This window comes from Vulpes vulpes, unplaced genomic scaffold (genome assembly GCF_048418805.1).
Source record: "Vulpes vulpes isolate BD-2025 unplaced genomic scaffold, VulVul3 Bu000000631, whole genome shotgun sequence".
Lineage (NCBI taxonomy): Eukaryota > Metazoa > Chordata > Mammalia > Carnivora > Canidae > Vulpes > Vulpes vulpes.
Window position 1 is genome coordinate 367,636 of NW_027325738.1, and position 25,954 is coordinate 393,589.

The 25,954-nt window shown below is 35.3% G+C and overlaps 1 protein-coding gene across 1 annotated transcript in view; it reads right to left on the reverse strand.

Moving 5' to 3' along the window:
• Positions 1–25,954, reverse strand: part of LOC112912588 (low-density lipoprotein receptor-related protein 1B-like) — a 332,717-nt gene that overhangs the window by 37,402 nt on the left and 269,361 nt on the right. The window contains exon 45 of the mRNA XM_072745200.1: positions 2,754–2,928. Within this exon, the coding sequence (XP_072601301.1) occupies positions 2,754–2,928 (175 nt within the window). The remainder of the gene's footprint in view (positions 1–2,753; positions 2,929–25,954) is intronic.

Here is a 25,954-nt window from a genome sequence, read left to right on the forward strand (position 1 = left end):
TACACACTCTAAAATGGAGATATGTGAATGTAGAGCCAAACATGAAGAAGGAAGCAGTAGTTAAAAGTTCCTAAGATTTAGCAAAGAATACCTTAAATCTAGAGGCATTGAATATGGATACAAAGTGAGACAAGTATACATTTAATGGTATTGGTGTCTGATATGTTAAATGGATCTGTATTTCCTTGTCCCCCATCTCAGCCTCCTTAAAAATCAAAGAGCAGAAAGTTACAGTTTCTTGTTCTATGAAAAGGACAACGCCAGAGAGAAAACATAGCTCATTTTATATTAAAGGATTTCCTACAAAAAAGATAACTATACACCAAATACCAGCTTTTAACAGAAAGAAAAAATTCTAAGTATTCATTGCTTTTATCTCCTGCTTTCAGGAGTTATAAAAGATATTGTCTCTTTCTCCTTCTAATAGTTTTATTTGCATCCTAAATTGAAGACAGACATTTGTATATATTTCAAATGTGAAATACAAATTACTCAAATCATTATAATGCTTCAAAGAGTTCAGCCCATGTTTTAATGCAAGTTTTATTCATAATTTCATTTCTTGGAGGCATGTCACACACACACACACACACACACACACACAGTTTGTGATATATCTCTTTCCAAAAGTTAATTACCAGTTGTCCATTACACACAAAGAATTGAAAAGGTATTATTTAGGCTATTCAAAATTATGATCAAGTCTTTCTTCATCAATACTTACTTGGATTTCCACAAAGGAGAAAAATATACAATTAGCTCCATTTTTAAAGATTATATTTATTATACTTGACAGAGTATCTATTCTAGTTGACAGCTCATAGACTGTGCATTAGAAACACACCTGACTATTTGTAATCACAAGTATAGTGGAGGCTTGAATTTTCATATTTAAGTAAAGATTTACTGTAATTCAGTTGTGTTTTTTGTTTTAGTGTAAGTTATTTACCTATGAGACAGAAATTCTAACATAGTGTAAATGTCATTTAATGCTAAGATGAAAAATATCATAGAAATGAAGACAAGTTTGTCTTCATTTGTTTCAGAATACGCAGAGTCTTGTTTGTATTATCACACTTTTATGTATCTAGCCTATTTGATCAAGTATTATACGTCTATTTTTAAACTTCCTCTATCTACTCATTTTGCTAACAACTGTTCTTATTTATCCATCTGACATATTCTTTCCCAAAAGGATCCTTTAAGAGTCCAAAATCACAGTGTTGGATCTTCGTGGCATGCTCAGATTATGAGGTTCTGGTGTTTCTGGATGAAGCTAATTTTCTCTGTAAGCAGGCAGTACTGAAAGCCCAGAGTCTCACTCTTCTTCATATGGAACTTCCCCTTGTAATGGAAATAGGGTGTCTGTCTCTACATGAGCTTTCCTAAGGAAAACTGGGAAGGCAATTGCAGTTTTTAGCCTGTCTTAGATGATAGTCTAGTATTTCCTGTATGAATGGAATGGAGTTGCAAGCAAGAGACTACAGTGCATTTCTGATATGGTGTATTGGACGTAGAGAAAAATGTATGTTCGTTCACTAATGGAAACAAAGTTCTGTCTTGCTAAAGTTTCATCACAAAGAAGTGACGAGCTTAATGAGCAAATATGATTTTGGTAGTTTACATGAAAATGCATTTGCTTTTATATACTTATCAAAGGCACATATTTATAATTAGTCATATTTTCAATTACTTTACTTAAAAAATAATGTACTTTCAAATGACCCAATTTGAGGGTTTGAGTAAATGTCATTCATAATGATAATACAAATCATATTTAGAGTAAATTCTAAAATGAGAGTAAATAAAAAATAAAAAATGTTGATGCTGTCTGTAATAAAATTTTATTGGGCCTTGTTTGGCAGAGCAACATAATTCAGGGCTGGCATCCTCACAGAGCTGTCTCAGTGGAAGCCATGGCATGAACACTTTACAGCATGCTTCTCTATCTCATATTCTCATTTATTATACTCCTAAGCAAGACAAGTGATGGAGTCCAGTGCTTCATTAGCCCTTCTTTTAAAAGGTTTTTAAAAGAAGTTCAGAGTAAGGACTGAACTCTAACCTCAGTGGCATCAACTTGTTTCGCGACAGGAATCCGAATGGCATTACCCTGTAGCTGCGATGCTGTTTTCCATTCACTTGATCTTGAAGTCAAAGGGCAAAAGGCAACGTAACCAAAGTCTAACTTCGACGTTTATATTGTAGTTGCCTCCTAGGGAACATTATTCCATCTACTTATTTTGGACCATAATACTTAAAGTCAGATAAAACCTGGAAGATCAAAATGTATTCCAGTAGACAGGTCTTTTGCTTCTCCCCCACAGGCTCATTTTGTAACAGAAAAATAAACACTCATCATCAATGATAATAATGAGACATTTAAAAGCCTGAGCTATTCTAATTTAGGGCTATTGCATATAGCTTTTTGAAGGTATGTTACATTTCACTATTTCTTGCTTATTATTAGGAATAGTCTATACAGCGAATGATCTGATCATATAATTACATGATTATGTGATGAATTTTCATGTTCTCCAGTAGTACATAGTAGGAGTTGAATAAGTTAATTTACTTGAAATGAACTGAATTTGATCTGTAATCAAACCAAAATAAGACAAAACAAAGATGCAATGGTCACTCTATAGAATTCTAGGATAAAAAAAAATTTACATGACTTTCACATTTATTGCTTAACTGCTAAACCTTTTGGCTTCAAATGCTTTAATAAATTAAGCTGTATGTCCACTTACTTGCAAAATATATCTTCACTGTCTTTATTTACAATGCAGTGCCCCCCATGGCACCTTATACATTTGTCAACCTCACATTTTGGACCTTCATAGCGTGTTGGACAGACACATTCAACACTTCCGTCATCTCCAATGGTACAGGATTCAGAATTCACACAGTAGTGATGACACACATCTAGGAAGAACGCACAACAGACAAAAATACATTATAATACAAGATGCTCTTCTTTTGTCACAATAAATGTAACCATTTCACTTAACATTTAAAAATGGTCAATCATTAAACACATATAAAAATAAGTAAATTGATTAAAACACCTACATATAAAAACAGCCAATCAATGAGTAGATTAATTTACAAAATCAGTTTGTGATAACGTGTAACTAGAATTCTTTAATAGTGCTATTGATTCCTCTTTTTTGCCAGTCAGGCATCATTTCATCTGCTTAAAAAAAAAAAAAAAAAAGAAACAGAAAGGTAAGTTATATTGATAGGATGCTAGTTGCGATTCTGAATTTCAAAGTTTAAATTAACCAGGTTCCTTAGTTTCCTTCTAATAGACAATATTACTACTATTCTGAAATGCACAGAAATACTCAAGATGTCTTTGGAGGTCATTTATTGTTTCTTCTCCTTGCACCTTTTTCATCTGGAGAACAGGGTAGTATGTGGTAAGTGGGGGAATCCTACCTCTGCATCAGCTCATTGTGGTGCAAAGAAGCTTCCCTCTACACACAGCAGAACAGGGCCACTATTTCTGAACACCCGGACAAGTGAGCAAACAAGGAGATGTGTCTCTCATGGAATACCAAGAGAAAAGTGAACTGGGAAACTGATCCATCATAGGTGGGAAGTGAACAGAAGTCTAGACTATTTGTGGTTCCCCTCCTAGCTGAGAGCCTAACTTCCCAGCCAAACTTCCCTCCTCATGGAGGGAAAAACTCTATGTGGTGTGAGCCTTTTATTTGGAAAGATGTTTCTTTTCTAAAGATTTTATTTATTTACTTGACAGAGAGAGAGAACACAAGCAGGGGGAGTGGCAGAGGGAGAAGCAGGCTCCCCATGGAGCAAGGAGCCCAAATTAGGGATCCATCTCAGGACTCTGGGATCATGACCTGAGCTGTAGGCAGATGCTTAACCAACTAAGCCACCGAGGTGTCCCTGGAAAGATGTTTCTTACTGTACATTATAGATAGTTTTCTCAACTACTTGAGGAGACATCTTCAAATATTTCTATCCCTCTTGAGTGGGAATGAAAAAAATAAAGATCATGTAATAATACAATAGCCACACTATCTTTGTAATTAGACATTCTGACTCAGTCTTTTGAAGAACAGACAAGTGTATATGTATGTTTATATATGAACATATACTTTAACACATTCAGAATATTGAAATTCATAATACAATAATCTCAAGCAAAAGAACTGGTTGGATCAATCTCAGACTTTGTGTTTAGAAGCTGCAATTTCCGTTTAGCTAAGTAATTGTGAAGCAATGCTAAATGAGATTAGCTGAGATAAAAATCTCAATTTATAAACTTTAACCTGCCGTAAGACAGTTATAGTGGGTGAGGAAAATTAAAACATAATTTATAATCCTCATGTTTGTATATTTATCTAGCCCTTTATTAAATCAGACAGAAATTAAATTTATTGACAGCTTTGCTTCATATTTATGGTAATTTATTTCAAGCATTCTTATGCTTGCTCTTGCATTATGCCAAGTACCCTCATTGTGATTCAATGCTTCAGTCAATTAACATGGTTTTGGCTATATTTAAGAAAAGTAGCACTTTCAGAAGGTGAGAGACTTGAAGATCTAAAAACCAAGTCAGTGTTAGTATCTATCCATGATGGTGTCTGTTTGTTCCAGGCTTGGTGGCTATAGTGTACACATTACGAATTCTGTTTGTATTTATGAAGAATGTATGATCAGCAACTTATATGATCTTCTTGCCCCTATTCAGTGCAGAAATCTCTAAAGAATAGCTCTCATTAGTTTAGGTTGTTCAGTACCTCTTACTGACAAAGAGCTCTTTTCATTTCGCCCCCTCCAATTGCTTTAAATGTCATCCTTTCATCCTGGTTGTCCGATGGGACAGAGAAATTGGCTTATGTATCCTTCTAAGATCTTCATGTGATGTCCTTATCCATAGTGGATAATTCATCAAAATCATATAAGTGATTTATTTCCAAATGTAAATTCCAGTACTCATTCTTGTTACCACTGCCCACTCATGCCTAGATTCTAAATTCATTAATCTGAAATGGGACCCAGGTGATTCCCACGGGACTGGCTGAGGAACTAGAACTTGGGAACTGGGGAACATAAGAAATGGTGTTCTTATTAAACAAATTTCACCGATGAGTAAAGGACTACGTTGTTCAATAGTTCTAAAAGGATTGGATTTAAGTAAAATAGCTTCTTCCTTCCTTTCTTCCTACCTTCCTTCCTTCCTCCCTTCCTTCCTTCCTTCCTTCCTTCCTTCCTTCCTTCCTTTTTCCTTTTTTTTTTTTTTGAAAGACAGAGAGGGCACATGTGAGCAGGGGTGGGAGGAGCAGGGGAGAGAGAGGGAGAGAATTGTAAGTAGGTTCCATGACCAATGCAGAGCTCAATTTCATGACCCTGAGATCATAACTTGAGCTAAAATCAAGAGTCAACACTTAACCAACAGAGCCATCCAGGTGACACTAAAACAGCATATTTCTCAACTAACTTTGTGATCCTTAATTAAAATGTAATCTTTAATCCAAAATTTTGGAATTTTTTTTATTTTTTAATTTTTATTTATTTATTATTATTTTTTGGGAGTTTGTTTTTATAACCACATCACTGAGAAGACCCTAGAAAATAGAAAAAAATTGGGCTAACATTCTGATGGTTGATGATTGCACTATGTCACAGTGTAGCAAGGAACAGTTATTCCTTGCCTAGAGTGCTAAAGGGTAAAGTTAAATACTTCCCTACAATTTATTAACTATATGTAATTTTGATGCATAAATTAAATCTGCTTTAGACTAAGATTAAAAATGTGAGGATATACACAACTCAATGGTGTTCAGAGAAAAACAATTTAAGGGTACCTCGGTGGCTCATTCAGTTAAACGACGAGCTTTGGCTCAGGTCATAATCTCAAGGTTCTGATTTGAGCCCCACATTGGACTCGGAGCACAGAAGGGAATCTGCTTCTCCCTCTCTCGCTTCTTCTGCCCCTCTCCCTGCTCATGCTTTTCACTCTCTTTCAAATAAATGAATAAAATATTTTTTTAAAACATGGAAGTACAAATTAATACCTCAAAGAAATATCACTGCACTTCCACCAAATTGACAACAAATAACAGAAACTCTCATACACTACTAGTAGAAATATAAATTGGTTCAATTGATTTGGAAAACAATTAACAGTATCTACTCTATTTGAACATACCCACACCTTATGACCTAGCATTTCCACTATTAATATACATCCAAGAGGAAAGCATGCATATGTGCTCAAAAATATGTAGATAATATGCACAGCAACCTTTTTAGAAATAGTCCCAAACTGAAAATAATCCAAATGTTCATTGCAAGAAGAAAGATAAACTGTGGTTCACTCACACAGTGAACTATACATGCAAATATATGTATGTATATATACACACATTAATATCATAGATAAATAATAAAATGAAAACAGTGCAGCTTATAAGCAATAACATGGATGAATCTCACAGAAGTAAGGAGAAAAAAATCTGGAGCAAAAATATATACACTTTTTTTTATTAATATAAAATTCAAAAGGCAAAACTAATCTAGAGTTCTAGAAGTCAAAAAGGACTATCTTTGGGGAGATGAGAGGGGATAGTGATGAAGACCATCAAGGAGCATCTGAGGTACTAATAATGTTTATTCTTTACCTGCATGTTTGTTTACCCTGGTGTGTACACCTGATGATAACTTATTGAACTGTAAATTGGTGATTTTAAACTTTCCTATTTATGTTATGCTTCAACAAAAGGATTTTTCTAACCTAATGGCAAATATACTACAATTACAATATTTTAGAAATTCTAGTTAATTTGCTAACTAGGCTAAATAGGTTTTCTCTTTATAGACACTTCTATTAAAAGGAATTCATGGTCTACTTTCACTGCTTTAAAGAAAATTCTCTACCCTTTAATGCTTTCAGTATTTTTTTCCTAGGATGTCAGAGGCACATTATTCAATGCAGTTGATTGGCCTCATGGCATAAAATGGAATCCAAAGAATGTAAAAGAAATGTTTGCTTAAGATAAAATTGTGAAATAGGCAGATATTAGAATTTGCACTTTAACAAATAATTCTAAATTGCATGCCGTTAAGCCATGCCACTTTTTTCCTTCTAAAAAAGGCAGAAATCATTTTAGACTCAGAACTCTTTCTCTACAGATATTCAAATGGAAGACATTTCATTTTCCCCAGTTCACATGCTTCACACTTGACGCTATGTTGAATTTCAGAGACAGAGAGCTGCTCACTATACTCTGACCCTGCCAGAGTTGCTTCCCAGTGCCTTTCTTTGAAAATGTTCTGACTGTCTCCTACTATTAGGCCTCAGATGTGGAGCATGCAGAAGTTGCTTGACTTATATGTTCAACTGGATTGTTTTCTGCACCACTATTAGGATTCTAGGACCCAATACTTTGCATGCATATTCTCTCCCTCTCCACCCCACCCCCCATTCATCTCTCTCTCTGTCTCTCTCCCTCTATGTCTCTGTCTTAAAGATTTCTTAATCCTAACTCCAGGATTCCTGAACACATGAGAAAGTAACCTTCTTTAATAGGAGACTTTGTCATCTGCTATTTTAACTACCATGTAAGCATTGGATACTTATAAATTGGAAAGCAAAATAATTCCTTCAAGTGTTCTCTGTTATTTCAGTTTTAATCATGATACATATTACATGTAAGTCCAGGAAAAAAATTGGTACAACTGATAGTGCTATTTATAAAATGGATAATTCAACCAAAGTTCACATTCTCTCCAATTGTCTCAATATCAGGACAACAATGTACAATAAGTCATTGGAGAGTGGCCTCATTTCTCTCTCATTCTCTTCTCAGCTCTAACCCACCTTGAATTGCAAGCATCTCTATGCAAAACATGTATAAATATATGCAATATTTTTCCCAGTGTCACTTCTCTATATACTCCCAAATAATCACTACATTCATATTTAAATTCTAGGTCTCTCTTCAGCTATTTAATCTAATTAAAAGAATACTTCATTAGCACTTCCTAATCCAGCAGAAATTTAGCAAAGTATGAAGTAGAATGGTATATAAGGAGACTCCTTTGGTATGCAACTGCTCCCTTTGGTTCTAAGGATTCCACCCTGACCAAATAAGCTCTGAAGTGGACAGAAAAGTTTAGCGCTCATTGAAAGAATACTTATCAGCCAGAGCCCTAAAAAATAGTTATCCTGTAAGAGCTTACCACTTTAAAGCACTAAAAACACTTAAAAACATTTTGAAAGTAATCTTTGTATAAGACAAAGATTTTTCTAAGTAAAATATGTGACTATATTTTTCTTAAAGATCATATTTCTAGATAATCTCTATACCTAACATGGAGCTTGAACATAGAACCCTGAGATCAAGAGTCACATACTCTACCTACAGAGCCAGCCAGGCACCCCATAATATATCAATACTTTTAAGTGACTCCTGTAACACTATGATTCTTAATTATTTCTCTGAATTTACCTTTGCAGAAGTTTATAGTGTTCCACTTTTTGTTTTTTCATATTCAGCTTTGATTAAGTGACATGTTACTGAAAAAAAAAACTTAATAATTCCTCCCAAAGAAAACAGAGTTAGGGATGTTTGTGGTTGGTTAACACCAAGGTGTGTAGCAAAAGGACTGTCTTCTAATTTCTAACACACAGACATAGACACAGATTCAGAGACACACAACCCAATAACCCTTTTTTTTTTTCCAGATTTTAAATTTGGCTTAATAGTTATTGGAACTGAAAGTTTTAAAAATGTGGTAGACTAAAAGAAGACAAATTAAAAGAAAACATAAGTGATAGGACACTTTTTGTTGTAGGGCATGGAAAGGGGAAGGGATTGGATGTCAAAGATTTGAAAGAGTCTAACCAGATCAACCAGTAACCATTCAGAAAGAATACTTAGAATTTATGGAAAGTAAAGCTGGTAAAACAATATGGTGATCCTGTTTTGAACAACATGAGTAATTTAACCATGACAATAAATGGAAATGGTGAATCCATAGTTGGTTATTTGCTGAGGAACACGCATCTGCCTAATTATATACTGGGAGCTGTAGGGAGAGGACAGAAATATGAGAAAGGCCACCAGCTCTCAGAGAGCTGACAACCCAGTTGAAAGTTTAAGACAAGAAGGAAAAAGAACCAAAACTGATCCAAAAAATATCCACTGTGGCAAGAGCCTATAAATATTATTACCAACAAAATCTTCCTTCTTATGAAACATTCCATCCCCTAAGTTTTAAGCATTTTACTGACCTGAATGGCATAACAATCACGATGTTTCACATATGATAAGAAGGAGCAATAATGAAATGTAATTAATCTGTGCTAAGAAAGTAGGGATTACCATGAAATTATATAATAACACTTTATATTCACAATATAAAAATTGTTATAACCTTTGTAGGGTAATTACACTAAGAACTGCATAGTAGCACTACACACAATCATGTAATCTAAAGGACAACGATGGATATATAATTACAGAGCATTCATATGGTAATTAAGTGCATAGTAACTGGAGAATAAGTGAATGGCTATTTTCTGCAATGGAAATAAAGTAATTTTCAAGGGATACCATTATTGCACTCTTTATCTCTTTCTCTATTTTTCCTTTTCAAGAAACCAGAAATATAAGGAAATACTTCTTCCTTTAATCATTTTTAGAGAATCCTTTTTTTTTTTAAGATTTTTTATTTATTTAAAGATTTATTTTATTTTATTTATTCGTGACAGAGGGGGTGGGGGGAGGGAGAGAGGCAAAGACACAGGCAGAGGGAGAAGCAGGCTCCACACAGGAAGCCCGATGTGGGACTAGATCCCGGGGCTCCAGGATCACACCCTGGGCTGAAGGCAGGCGCTAAATCACTGAGCCACCCAGGGATCCCCATTTTTAGAGAATCTTAATAGACTCCATAAAATATGGGCTGTATGGCTGTATATATACAGGTTTATGAATATTCATGGGAGCCAGATGTCTATAAAATCTCTAGCTGCATTTACTTCTTTCCCAAATATCTCTTTCTATTGAAAAGTAATTGCCAAGACTATTTAGCTATTAACTCATATTTGCAACTGTGCTATTCACTCACATTGTAATAGTTAGTGAAGTGTGACATTTATTTAAAAAGAATAAAACCAAACTAAAATAAAACCACCTAAGCAGGAGCTGAAGATATTCAGTAAGAATAATGCAGAAACTGGAGAGTCTTTAATGGGTAATACAGATGGTCATACAGAGGAGACTAAATTATACAATTCTATGTATATACAGCAGTTGTTCTACTGACTGAATTTTGACCCCGTTTTAAAAAATAAGTTACGTGAATTGGCATGAAGATTCATAATTTAAGTAAGCATTTGCTAATTTAGGACTACACACGACAACAACAATAACCAACCAGAAGTAGGATTGTATTACTTTCACAAAGACGACTACGGAGAATTCTCCACAGTGCATATCCCCAGGCATTCTATAGCTGAGCTCCAGTCTCAGTGCGATTCATACTCCACCTTCCCTGATACCTAATTGTGTCCCAGGAGCAGTAGGTTCTATGAATTTTGCTAATATCCTCCCTACTGGGAGGTTTACGGCAGCTTCCATGTAGGTCTAAAATGTGGAAGACAGCCAACGACGGTATTTTATAAACTTTTGAATACACTTGCTAGGGTTACGTGTATAAGAAAGAGAAGGAAATAAAACCATTGCCTAGAATAGGAAGGATTTGGAGGTTAAATTCAGTTGTTACTCTGGCTAACAATGTGACCTCATCTGAGTTGACTAATTTATCCAATGTACCCATTGATCATCTTTGAACAGAGGCAGCATTACATGCCTAAGATTCAATCATGAGTCCCTCCTCCCCCACTTGCCCCCAACAGTGCCCTTCATATCATCAAGGGCAAGTAGGGCCATTTTCCATAATGGAAATGATGATCACGATGATAATAAATACTCGATTTTAGCTGTCTTCTTCACGCCAGGCTCTTCTGTTGGTTATAGTCTCATGCATTATACCATATTGTTCTCATTTTATAGGTGAGTAAACTGAGGCACAAGAAAATTAAACACCTCACCAAAGGTCACACAACAGTAAGTGGGAGAACAGAATTCAAACCCAAACAAGCCTAACTCTGGAGAATTAACTTTTATTCTTCTTGTAAGTCATACATTTATTCATCAAAATAAAACAAACCTCTAGAAAGTAATTTTAAATATCTTTGGTGGTCTCCTTCCTTTCTGTGTATCTTAAATATGCCCCCATCTATGTAGGTACCGAGGGTCTCACTACCAGCCAAAGTGTTAAAGGACCCTGTAGATCAAAAGCAGCATGCTCAGGAAAGCTTACTGGATGCCACCACAATCTGCAATATCAGAGCCCAGAAACTCAAGCTGGATTCCCACACCTCATCCAAACATTCCCATTTCACATGTCGTTTTCAGCCTCACATCCCAACCCAGATTGAATATTTGCCTCTCTCGCCACTGATAACTGGTTTACAGTCCTAGATTCCCTTATTTGGAGGAAACTTCTAGCTATCCATGGTGGTATCTTCATTATCAAGCAGGATAATGCTTGATAATGAGTCCCTCCACACAAATAAGTAATATTTGTAAAAAAACAGCCAATAAATCACAAAGTGAGGCATGTCTGGAGTGTTACCATTTACTGACATCTCATTTAGGATGAAAACATCTAGAAGGATTCTGGAAAAGCTTCCTAAATATGTTGACAAGACTGATTGTGGCCTTTCTGTCTCTGGGGTCAGTTTTTCATCTAGCATAGTTTAGGAGGCAGAAGATATAAAGTAACTTGTATAAATTTGCTTAGAGTTTTATGATTGTTGTCTTTGAAGGCTTATATAAGGAAATGGAAAAACAAATTTAAGAAATGTTAAAATTATCTTTTTTTTACAGTCCTCAAATGTTTTACACGACCTAAGATATTTTAATAATTAAACTTATTGCATAGTCTAAATATATCTTCCAGTTTCAGAGCTGAGTTTAATAAAGTAGGAAAACATTGAATCCAGGTATGCCAATTAAATATTCACTAGGGAAAAAATGTGTGCAAAACTCTGATTAGAGCTGATAAATTTTCATCAGGAAAGCATGTCTAGGAAAATTAGCATTTTCTAATATATTACTAAAAATAGAAACATATCCCAAATATTTCTATAGAGAACACTGAAAAATCCAAAAGAATGAAATCCATTCTAAGCAAACAGTGCTATCTCTGAGTATCCAGGTAAAAGGAAAATGTAAAATTCAGAAAGCCAAGTTATCAAAATGTTGATTTAGGTACAACATATGGGGTGAGATTTTGAAAGTACCAGCATTAAATCTCTCGCAGATTGCTGTTTCAAAATGTGTATTAACAATGATAGCATCGATCATTTTAGTAATAGTCAAAAATTAACTCATAAAACTATCATGGCAATATTTTTTTTTCAAATATTAGAGAAACCTGTATAACTTTTGTTTATAATCATATTCTGGGTTGAGTGGTCTGCTATTTTTAAAGCAATTCAGCCATAAAAGGTTTTAGCAAGTAATTATTTCTGGGTTGAGTGTTCTTCTATTTTTAAAGGAATACAGCTATAAAAGGTTTTAGCAAGTAACTATTTATAAAGTGGTAGAGAATCATTTGAGACTTGAAAGTGAGCTGACTTGCAGATGACAGCTAAATATGATTTTATAAGATGATGCTAACTGAAAACCAAATAAGTGAATAAGCAGAAGATGGCTTAAAAAATCATGAGAATGAAGCAGGCTCATACAAGGTGGTACCTCCGTGACCATAATCAAGTCATTTCCCATATTTATTCCCTAATTTCTCTGTCAGGTCTTGGAATATGTATTAAGGTTTAATTAATTTCAACCTACTAAGATGTGTCAACATCTACAGTGTTAATATCTGTTGGATTAATATTGCTCATGCCCTCAGAATGCTCATACTTTGATAGAACCCTCAAGGCTAACATGGTTGAAAAAAAAAACAAGATCAATAAAAAATTTTACCGAATCGGAACATGGAAATATTTTTTTAACTTTATTTACTTATTTTTAAAAAGATTTTATTTAATTGAGAGGGAGAGAGTGAGTATGAGTGGGGTTGGGGAGAGGGAGAAGCAGGCTCTCTGCTGAGCAGGGAGCTGGACAAGGGGCTGGATCCCAAGACTCTGAGATCATGAGCTGAGCCAAAGGCAGACGCTTAACTGACTGAGCCACCCAGGAGCCCCAGAAGTAGGTTTTTAAAGACAATTCAGATCACAAAGTAATAATTCATTTTTAGAAGACTGGAAAGAATCTCATGGAGAGATGATGGGAAGTGAAGAATGCTGGATGGGAGGTAATCATGGAAAAGCTCCTCAGATGGAATTACCATTAACAAAGCTACTGTCCTCATGCTGTAGCCTAAATAGAGGGCAGGGAATATCCCACATCATCACACTGGGAGGAGATGAGGCCATCCTAGAAAGATTATGCAGTTCTTTGTGTATAATTCTCTCTCTTCACCCTTTCACACTTCCATCCTATTTCCTTCCTTCTTCCAAGCTACTCACTTCAAATGTAAATGTCAAAGTAAGGATTTCTGATATCCTTAAATGTGACCTCCTTTCTAGTTTTCCTTTAATACGTTACTTTGCAGAATATATATCTGTATCTCCATATATCAATGTACTGCTATCAGTATAGATATAAATAGAGAGAGGTTTCAACACTAGTGTGATAGCAAGAAGAAAAATAATGGATTATATAGAAGTGATTACTATTTAATCAGAGTTCACTAAAACAGTGAGAAAGTCACCTTGAAAAGGCCTCCGGCAGAGTAATATGTAGCACGCTACAAAAAGATTTTTACTGGTCAAATGTGCAGTTTTCCTATAAGTCAGATATGCAGGAATTAAACAGATTATTGATATATAATAACCAGCCTTCCACTTTACTAAGACTTATAATAATTCCGAGACTATACAAAATCATTTTAATTTTATTAGTAGTAGCATTTAAATTTTAACATAATTAGAAGTATGCATTGAATTGCTATATTTAGTCAGTAAAGTGATTTTTTTTCAGTAAAGTGATTTAATCCAAGATCCTTTTTATTTAGAAAAACTATTGTTCTTTGAAAACATCCTTAAGGGGGTGAGATAAAGTCATTACTCTTTTATACACACAGAGAACTGAAAGATACTGTAGCAAGAAACTTTCGATATCATAACTAGTATGTTTTTTTCCATAATAGGCTCTTTTCTCCATTCAGAAAGTAGGTAGGTTCTTAATTTACCTTGCTTTTTTTTTTTTCATCATCTCATTCCTCACTGCCTGACATCTAACATGTTTGTGTATTATTTATAAATGCTAAAGTACCGTGAAAGCAGTTTTCAGTTTATTCATGACTAAATCCCAAGCTTCAGTGGCCGGCATGCAATCAGATGTTGTCATTATTTGTTGAATTAATGGCTGGCCACTGGAAAGCAGGGCACTTCAGAAGTCAGAGAACAAGAGCAATACGGCTGATTTTTTTAGTTTTAAAACCCCTCGGGCAGTTATATATGTAAGTATGGCATCAGTCAACCACTCCTGCAACTAACTGAAGTTTGCCAGGAGGTGTCTGTGTGGGTGGGGGAGAAGGTGGGAGATGGAAGAGGAGAATCAGATGGCGAGCAGAGACGGATGTCATCAAGTCCCAGTAAACGGGCCCTGGAAATTCGGTCCTTGTATTAAACATACACTCAGCTGCTGCATCAGTAAGCCAATACTAGACACCCTAGGCTGCCGTGTGAATGAAGGCTACGACCCACCAAATTCACAGAAATGGGGCATTCTACAGAATTAGACTGAACTTTTCAGTTTCTAATAGGTTTACGGTCATGGTCATAGTCTAATCTGTGTGTGGAAGTATACCTTTATAAGAGATGAGTTTTTTTTCAGTGGTTTGATTTACTTATTTTCATGTGACTCGTGTTCATAAATGTCATAAAACTAATAAATCTCTTCAATGTAGTGGCCTGCTTATCTAAGCGAATTGGAATAAATTTATTTTTATTATTATCCAATATCTATAACTTAAATATATATAATCTTTAAATATATAACATATTTTAATTCCTTTTTATAAATGATAGGTACTCAAAATATCTATAAAAATGAAAAAAGTTAAAAGCATTTGATTTAAAAATTTACAGAGGATTTCTCTTGTAAATTATCTCACTTGAAGCTTCCAACTCTGAGAAGCAGATGAAGTTCTATTATCATTATTTATTTTACAAATCATGTGTCAGCTATGATGATGAAAATAATTTTAAGTCTAAAGTTGTAGAATACTATTTGTTTGCCCACAAATTTCTACTCTACATAGTTTTAAATGATCTAAAAAATGTTTTAATTCCATACCATCACCTCTAACACTCAGTATTTCTTCCTTACATTTGGATTCTAGCTTGACAGATTCCAGAAGAATGAACTTAGAGAGTATGTTCAGCGAGGTTCCAGAAACCCACAGAAATTACACTACCTTTGATGAATTTGTTCTGTTTGGGCAAGAGATTATTAAAAGGATCAGAAGCCCACACTACCATCCAATGTAATAAGAGATCTGGAGTTGAAAAGTTCTAGCTTACTTCTAGTTATTCATGGTCTGGAAGATACCATGGAAGGGACCTGAGTTCTTGGACTCAGATAATAATTGATGGAGTTAAATAAAGTATCATGCATTAGATGGTCTTGCACCAATTTATCTGCTTCTGCCTCTATGTTGATTTATATTTACTTATTTTTTATATCAATTTTGAATCATTTTATTTTCAAGATTATCAGATTATGACAAGATTTCAGATTATCACAATATAGATTTTTCCATTTATCAGAAGTAATAACTAAAGTGCAAATTATTTCATCAAATTGAAAATTAAATCATCTCCTTACCATGGATTTAGTCATGGATCTTTAAGAGGAGAATGCAAATCTAAAAATTCAAATTCAGATACTTGACCTTTGGATTAATCTTCTAGTACTATTTCAAACCAAGTGACTTTCTATTTCTCAAAGTGTCTTATACTTAAGATATATCTGGTTCTCTAGTGGCAACCGTCAATAAATGTGGTTTCTTTATCCCTAATAGTTAATCTTCATATAATTGAACACATATGGTAAAAAATTATTTGCTGTGATGCCTGGGTGGCTCAGCAGTTAAGCATCTGCCTTCAGCTCAGGGTGTGTGATCCTGGAGTCGTGGGATTGAGTCCCACGTTGGGCTCTATGCACAGAGCCTGCTTCTCCCTCTGCTTGTGTCTCTGCCTCTTTCTCGGTATCTCTCATGAATAAATAAATAAAACCTTAAAAAATTATTTGCTATCTCCTTTCTATTTAACCATTGCTTTTTTTAAAAAAGATTTTGTTTATTCATGAGAGAGAGAGAGAGGGGCAGAGACACAGGCAGAGGAAGAAGCAGGCCCCATGCAGGGAGCCTGATGTAGGACTTGATCCCAGGACCCCAGGATCACGCCCTGGGCCGAAGGCAGGTGCTAAACCACTGAGCCACCCAGGGATCCCAACCTTTGCTCTTTTTAGCGTTATTTCATCTGTTGGGAAACAATGGAATTTAAAATATATTCATTCTTTTGAAATCAAACATTTTTGCATCCATGAGAATAAAATTGAACAAATAAATACTATTATTATTATTATTTTTAAAGATTTTATTTGTTTATTATCGAGAGACAGAGACAGAGACAGAGAGAAAGAGGCAGAGACATAGGCAGAGGGAGGAGCAGGCTCCATGCGGGGACCCTGACGTGGGACTCGATCCCGGGCCTCCAGGATCATGCCCTGGGCCCAAGGCAGGCATTAAACCACTGAGCCACCTGGGCTGCCCAATAAATACTATTATTAATGCACTGTTTTGATGTAAGGAAAGATCTGCTCTTCTTCATCTGATGATTTATAAAATCATAGGGTAAATTATAAGTCTTCCTACCTTTCTTTGCTCTTTTACACTCTGGGATTCAAAAGCTCTAAGTTTAAGATTTAGGAATTTTTAGGGGGCACCTGGGTGGCTCTGTTGGTTAAGTGTCTGCCTTTGGCTCATGTCATGATGCCAGAGTCCTGGGGTTGAGGCACTGCTCAGCAGGGAGCTGGTCTCCCCCTCTCCATCTGCCCCTCCTCCCCCATGCTGTACTCATTCTCTCTCAAATAAACAAATAAAATCTTTAAAAAAAAATCAGTTTTTTTTTTTAATCTTGAAAATCAATGACGGCATCCTGATACTCTTGCCATTTTTATCGATAATCAGGATGAATACAAATTTTTTTCTAGCACAATATTTACTATCAAAAGAGATATATCTATTGCATAAAATAGAGTAATAATACCAGTTCATAGTGAAAAAATCTTTAATAGTGAAAAACGTACATTATCAATTAAATATAAGATAGGAATCTTAATTTTTTTCATTTAAAAGATTTAAAGGTTCCTGACTCATGATGTTTTTTCAAAACATGTCAGTTGACATTCCAAATCCGATAAAAAGAATGTGTTTTAAAATTACTCTTAAATTTATATTTAAATTAATTGTTTCAAAAGTAATGTTATAGATGCATTTAACTGGAAATAGTTTACTTGGTTTGACAAGTAAATATTTTTGTTCAATCTGTGTCTCTGTGCATGATTTGTGTAATATGCTATTTTCAAATACACAATTCTATTTCTAGATAATTATTTATGAATCCATTCAGTTTACTAAACATCAAGTACAGCAGAATTACAATCATGGATGACTTCTATTCATGAAAAACCTGCCTTTCTCCTCCTCTTTCTTGTCCTTTCCTGACCTTTCCTGTACTGTCCTGTCCTTTCCTGGGCTTTCCTGTACTGTCCTGTACTGTCCTGTCCTTTCCTGTCCTGTCCTTTCCTGTCCTTTCCTGTACTTTCCTGTACTGTCCTGTCCTTTCCTGGGCTTTCAACTGTGCATGTTCAGTTTATTTCAATACAAATTCCTCTTTACTTGTGTGGCAAGTTATTTTCAACCTTTAAAAAAGCAGTTTTAAGGCTGCTTTTCATTACCTTCACATTATTTTGTATACTCATTCTCCCTTAAGTTGGAAAAAGAAGGGTAAATACTTGTCGGTGGCCCTAATATGGTATAAAAGTAGAAGATTAAACCAGCTAAACTTGGCATGATTACTGGATGAAATGCTGTTTGAAGAATATTGTGAGATTAGAGTTTTCTCAAAATCAAATGAAGCTGGCATGGAAAAAAGTTACTGCTATGATGCCAGATAAAGTAATTAAGCATTTTTAAAGATTTTTTCCCCAATAATAATTACTGAAATTATTAAACATAATTACTAATATTCTAAGGATAAGTTATGTGACGTAGAAATAAAAGCTTATCTTTTATAAACTTTTGTTGGAATTTGAAACAATTGCATAAAAAATAATGGTATGGTTCTAAATAGGTTGGAATAAAGTCCATTTCTAATCTTTGGCCCTTTTTGAAAATGTAAGTCTAAGTTGCAGCTTTGTCTGGCTTTTAATCTGCAAAGATATGTCACTGATTTTTCTATTCTCCAAAAATTATGAGGACACGTATCTTCAAAGAGCTTTTATAATGATATATCCCTAGTGCCTAGAACAGTAAGTGTTCACATATATCAGTTGAATACATTAATTTTAATAATCAGAATATGTACTTTGACTCACATATGACATATTCTCCCCTTGGGGGAAAAATGCCTATTTCCAATAAACTCTTTATATAAAGGCATTTCCCCCTAAATCTTTTACCTCTTATTATTTTATATTTCCAAATAATAGTATATAATATTATAGTAAAAAATCTGTTTGTAATAATTCTAGTTTTATACTAGATCAAAACTATCATCAATATTTCTTTTTTTAATATTTCTATAATGCTGACAATTTCATCTAAACCACCTAGAGTAAGATAATAAAATGGTTACATTACCTTACCCTTAGCATATCATTCTCCACGTAGTCATGTGAGAAAAGAAATGTATTTATTTTTCTTTACGCACATTAATTCAAACTTAATTCTATTTTTAGACTATTTTTCTTTTCTCCAAACTGAAAATAGAAGCACAAAATTCCTCATAGAATGTAAGACTTAATGAGCTGCTGAGTACAAGTATCCCAGAACTCTTTTAAGTGGTATCTTATTAGAGCACAGACAAAAGAAAAAAAAAAAAAAAAAGAAAAAGAAAAAAAAAAGGCATAGCTGGGTGGAAACAAGACTTTCCTACTTTGTTTACATTCTCTCACATACCTAATACCTTCTCCTAAATCCAGGCACTGAGTTAAGCACCCCCAAGATTGATGAGGTATGCAAAACATCATGGCCTGCTTCATATTCTAGGGTAGTAGAAAGTCGAGAACACGAATGATGATATAAACACAATGTGAAAATGCCAAAGAGAAGTGCTGGATGTCCTAGGGCAAAGGCAGTTTAAGAAGACAAAGTGGGAGGATTAGAGAGGTTTAGCAGATGTTAAGGAGGCCACGTGTAAAGACAAAGAGGTATGAACAATTCAAAGGGGCACATTTTAGAGAAAACAGATTTTCATGGCTGGAAAAAAAAGATACATAGTGAATGTGTTGTAGTAATCTGAGCAAAAAGCCTGAATAAAAGCAATACTAGTCTTCTCATGTAGAGAAAAAGATTAGAGGACTCTCAGTAGCCAGAGCTCCAAATTACTCTGTCACTCTAGGTGCGAATGCTCTAAGAATCTTGAAAGAGCTAGTTCTGATAATTTCACTTTTCTTTTAGAAAAATATTTTATTTATTTATTCATGAGAACACACACACACACACACACACACACAGAGGCAGAGACACAGGCAGAGGGAGAAACAGGCTCCATGCAGGGAGCCTGAGGTGGGACTTGATCCCAGGTCTCCAGGATCACGGCCTGGGCTGAAGGCAGGTGCTAAACCGCTGAACCACCTGGGCTGCCCTAATAATTTCACTTTTTAACTCATGATCCTTCTTAGGGTTCTAGGCTCAGTTCTAATTGTCCTTCATACTAACGGGGACCACTGAAAACATTTTATTCTATTTTCCTGGTCATTATTAAAACCCTTTAGTCTCTTCTGCTTGGGCCTGATATAGGCTTAATTAACTCAAGATTAAAATTCTTACTAAAACCTCTTTTCAATGGAGTCGAAACTGGCAACCATCAGGTTGAACCAGTGCATGTCTTGAAGCTTTGAATGTTCCCATGGTGAGCCTAAAAAGATGCAGCAAAATGGGCAAGATATCAAATGACAGGAAAATACACCAGGAGAAGCTGCTCTTGGAGTCAGACCCACGAGGCTATATAATGCAGCTCCTATTTTCTCTAGTAGAACAGATTAGCAAGAATAGCTTAATCTCACTTTGGCAATTGTAAAATTGGACAAATAATACTTCACAGGGTTGTGTGAGTATTTGGTAAAACATTATATGTTCAGATAAATAATGTTTAACAGCATATTTCTCTGTGACCAAGACATTATACATTTTTAGTGACTTGTCATTTCCCTTGCCAACCCTCCCCTGGGAACATCAAATAGAAACAGAAAAGATCAACTTCAAAAGGCTTTCCCTTCTAGGTTTTTTTTTTTTTTTCCTTCTAGGCTTTTGCAAGTTCTGTTCCAATCACTGCTTCTCTTCATCTGGTTAGCTGCTTCTTTTTTCTGGTCTCAGCTTACATGTCACTTCCTTCAAGAAATCGTTCCTATCCACTAAATTCTGTGTTCTTTCCTGGGTTCTGCAAACCACTGTATTTCATTAATTGTCTTATGATATATTTTGTATCTTTTTCAGAATCACGTTAGATTGTAAACCCTTTGAGGGTGAGAAATATCTCTGATATTGCTGTTTTCTCAGTGCCTAATAGTGACAGGCCCTTGTAAATCCCAAATATGTTTATTGACAAATTGACTAATGAAACAAAATTGCTCTAGTAAGCAAATGGTAAAAATGATCCCACCATGTCTTCAAATACGGTAGACATATATCTATATTCATAACTTTTATAATTACTTGATAGACTATGGTTCTAATACCAGTTACAATAGATAAAATGTCTGGGCTACTGTCAGGTACTCCTTATGTCATAAACTTGAGATATTACTTAATGTCTGTATTTATTGCAGCCAGTGGGAATAAACCATTCAGGTGTATTTCTAATAAACAAAGTTCTAAATGAAATTATAATGGTTCTCCAAGCAGATTACTAGAGAACTTTATGTTTTTTTTTATTTTTTAAGATCTTATTTATTTATTCATGAGAGACACAGAGAGAGAGGCAGAGGCATAGGCAGAGGGAGAAGCAGGATCCATGGAGGGAGGCTGATGTGGGACTCGATCCTAGGACTCCAGGATCACGCTCTGGGCCGAAGGAAGCACTAAACCACTGAGCCACCCGGGCTGCCCAAGAACTTTAAAAATAACAAGGAGAAGACAAACAGATTGCTATTTGATTTTAACACCAGGTTTTTAGGCACAGATTGAGTCGGTCCTCCCTGGCCCTTTTGCTCTAATGTTATTACTATTAACCACTAAAAACCTCAGATATTATTGACCCCATATTTAACACCCAGATTTAAATGCAAAATACATGCTTACTCTTTTCTTTTATTTATATTAGAAATCCTTGCTCCAGATCTGCACAAAATGGAGCTATATTTGTTCCTAAACAACTTGCTTAAAGAATACCCAATTTTACTTTGCCATTATTTATCTCTGTCTCTTCTCCCTGGGTGCTTCAGTTAAAATTAATTTGCATTTGGACCTCAGGATTTTATATTGCCATTAGAATCATGAAATGTTTTTACTCAGCACAACTAAGAACTGATGTTTTACCTCCCACTAATGGACCTTTAATTAGGCACCGTAATGAACCATTATGTCATTCCTTCATTTATGGAGAAAAGATTTTGTATATGCAAGATACAATTTTGACAGAACACCAGGTCCTCTGAACCTTGCCGACTCACATATAATAGATCCTAAATTTATTATGCTTTTGTCAGCTGTTGGATTTATCATTTTAATGACCCTGTCCACAGACTTATATTGCTGCCAAAGCACAGCATCACCATACTGCAGGAATGTTTGTTGACATCTTGATCAACAACTCCTGGGGTCCAATTCTGACTGTAATATTACTACGTCGGGACCTTGAGCAAGTTATTTAACCTCTGTCTAAGGATTAATTGGTTAATTTTAATAAGTGCTTTGCAGTAAAAGGTGGGAAGTGCTATGACTGCTAATAGTGATAATAAAATGATAATGCAGCCTTTTATAATGCATCAGGCTACCTCAGACTGTGATTCTATTAAGTTGCCAATTAAAATATATGCGAACTGAATTTATTCTTTTTAAGAAACCCAATTGCTATAATGATGGCCACATAGTATTTTTTCAACTTAGATCAAAAAAATAAAAAATGGTGATACTTCAGCTTAATTTTTTTAAAGTTAAAAAAAAAAAAAAGATCAACGTTCTATGATGATGGACCAATTGGGAACAGAGAAAAGCTGCACAGAAAAATACCAGATGGTTGTACTCTGATTAAATCTAGCTCTTGTGCTTTAAGTTGATTGTTCTTTTATTAACTTGTCTCTAAACTGCTTTCATTTATTTATCTATGATTATTTATTTATTCGACAAAGGCCAATGTTGGATGTAATCTCAAAGAGGTCATCTCAGACAAATAGGTGGAATGCACACAATTAATAATACCAAGCAAAAGTGAATAGAAACAGACAGAGGTAAAGAAGTAGTGACTTGAAAATTCAAAAGAGAAAGAGATTCATTCAAACTGAGGGCAGATGTAAACAACTTCAAAAAGGAAACATCCTTTAAACTGGGCAGAGACAGATAGGACTTGGCACGGAGAGAGGAAGGTGAGAAAGAATCCAAAGAAAATGCATTCCAGAGGAAGGGAATAACAGGAGAAAGTTGCAATGCCATGGGAATTGACAAGTGGAGAAGCATGATAACTGTGGTTTTACTAGAATAAGGGAGAGGCTGCAAAAGTGGTCTGGATGGTAATGAGGGTCTACATTATGCAAGGTAGTAGTTGGTGTTGTCCTTGATGCTTGGAAGTCTTTCAGGGTTGTGAGAATATTGGAGCCAAAAAGAAAAAGTCCATGAGTTGGTAGGTGGAAGTTGTGCTGAAATATCCTGCTATGTTGGGAGGAGAGTGGGGAGGGGAGAGCCACGAGGACGTAAGCAAGGTGTGTAAGCAAGGTGTGACACCTGTATATGACCAGATTGTGTTTGCTAGATAAGCTCTGCTGGCCTATAACACATATTTAAGAGATAAAGCCAGGAAAGCAGTGTGAAAAGAGCATTGGCTGAGGGTAGTGGCATCTAAGGATGTCAAGATGCTGGCCTGCATGAGCAGAATATACACTTAAAAAAAAACAACAATCTGAAACCATATTTGTCTCTGCTGCAACAGAAATGACTGCCTGCTATAACAGAAGGAAAATATTTAATATTGTTCTTTATTCTCAAATTAAGTCATTGCAGATTGTTTGATTTGATGCTGTTCCATGTGTCTCCTGCAGTGAGCAGAGACCCAGACTACTCTTTGTAAGGGCCTCAATGATATCAAACCACCTGGAGGCCAGAATGTTGAGTAGATTTTAGAGGGTATGGTCTGGAGTTGGGTTACCCAGACAGAATGCTGGCTTCCCATTTACTGTGACATTCAGGAGGCTCTTGTGCCTCGTCAGTAGCCTCCTCTGTAAAATGAGAATAAAAGCAACACCTAGTTCATTAGTGGGATTAAATGGACTAATAGAATTAATGCAAAAAAAGAAATGACCACAGGAGTGTCTGGGTATAGAAAGATCTCATTACATATGGTTGAGACAGAAAACAATTCTTTTTATTATGAATACAACATACAGCTGTGGCTATTCTTTTGAGAGTAGGTATAGAGGGTGCAGAGAGAAAGAATGGAGATCAATTAGTAATAATACAGGTTAGCAACGCTGGAAGCTTCGTTCAATGAAGGTAGTGGGGATGGAGCTGGTGAGAAGTGTTCAGATTCTGGGCCTGTTTTAATGGGAAAAAAATGAGAAAGAAGTTCATGTAAAAGAAAGAAAGCAGTCAAGAATGAATCCAATTATGTGATAGGGATCATCAAGGAGTATACTTGTGATGAGCACTGGGTGTTGTACGGCATTGTTGAATCGCTGGATTATATACACCTGAAACTACTATAACACTGTCTGTAGCTATACTGGAATTAAAATAAAAAATAGATATAAAAAAGAAAAAATAGATATAAAAAATCTTTTAAAAAATGAAGTTAGTTAGATCAAAAAAATAATAATGAATTCAAGATACTTGGATCTGAGTGATGGGTGTTTCCTTTTATAGACACAGGGAAAACTATGGTAGAAGCAATTTTGGGTAAGAAAATCAGGTTAATAATTGAAAGCCAACTCAAACTGTCATATATACACATCGGTATCAAAATCTGGAATTCAGGAGAGACATTCACCTAGAAATATACATTCAGAATCATCTGTATTTGGATGATCTAAAAGTCATCAGTTAGTTGAAATCATCTAGGCAGTAGGTTTCAATTTCAGTCACACATCTGAAACATGTGGAAAACTAAACTGTATGGAAGTCTCAGAGAATCAGAATCTTTGGAGATGATGTTTGGGGAAACTGTATCTTACAAAATTTTATAAAAACTGTTTATTCTAATGTTCCAATTTGTATAGAAATCACAGGCTCATGGAGTGAGTGTTTTGAGAAAAAAGAAGAAATTCAAGTACAGTCATGAGCCACTCCAATGTTTAAAGGTCAGGGAGAAGAGGAGGAACCGGCAAAAAACGATGAAAAGAAGCAACCACTGAAATGGGAAGGGAAACAAGAAAGTGGTAAGAACAATTGAAAGTTTTTTTTTTTAATTTTTTTATTTTTTTATTTTTTTCAATTGAAAGTATTTTAAGGAGGGAGTGATTTACTGATGACTGTGGGATAAAATAAGAATTGGTAACTGGATATGAGAACATGGATGACAATAAAATAAATTAACTTGATTCTGATGAAAGATACTTAAGCAAAATAGTGAAGATAAAAACCTGACAGAGGTGAGGTCAAAAGAAAAATAAAGAGGAAACTGTAGCATGTAACAACTCTTTAGAGTAATGCTACTGGTAAAAGAAAAATAGTAAGTCAGGAAATGAAGTTGTGGGTCGAAGGAGTGTGGGCACAAGGCAAGGTTGTTCAAGATAGAACTAGGGAGAGAGGAAAATATTGATAAAGGAGAAAGATGGGAACAGTTGTAAGAGATGTGTCCATAAGTAGCTAAGAGGGATCGATGTATGAGTGGACAGCGTAGCATTTGGGGTAGCATGTGGTTCCTGGTCATAAGGAGATAATCTATGGGTAGAAGATAAAGTAATTCGAGAGATGTGATGGTGGGAGCTTGTGGCAGTTCTCTTTAGTTAGCTTCTATTTTGATCAATGAAACAGAAAGCAAGTTCTTGAGCTCAGGATAAATCTGGGGAGCAGGTATTCAAGGTTTGGGAAGAAAACAGAAGATATGACAAAGATACCAGTAGATTAGCAAAATACAGTAGAAGCCACAGTAAGTGCCCGTTTGAAATTAGTGATAAAAACTCAAGTGAGCATGTGATTTTCTTCAGTTGCATCCAGCCATGGGGCACTGGTTCAGAACAGGTGGAGAATTGGAGTTAACCGTGATTACAGTTTTCTAGGAAAGTACAGTAGAAGGGAAGAAGGAACAAGGGAATTGTGGGTATATACTAAGTCATGATTACAGTGATGGATTATAAGTTAGGGAAGGAAGAAACATAGAATCTTTAAAATGAGAAGGATGAGGAACAGTATAAAATACTGTTGGAGTTAGAGTGACAGAGGGAGTGACCCTGAAAAA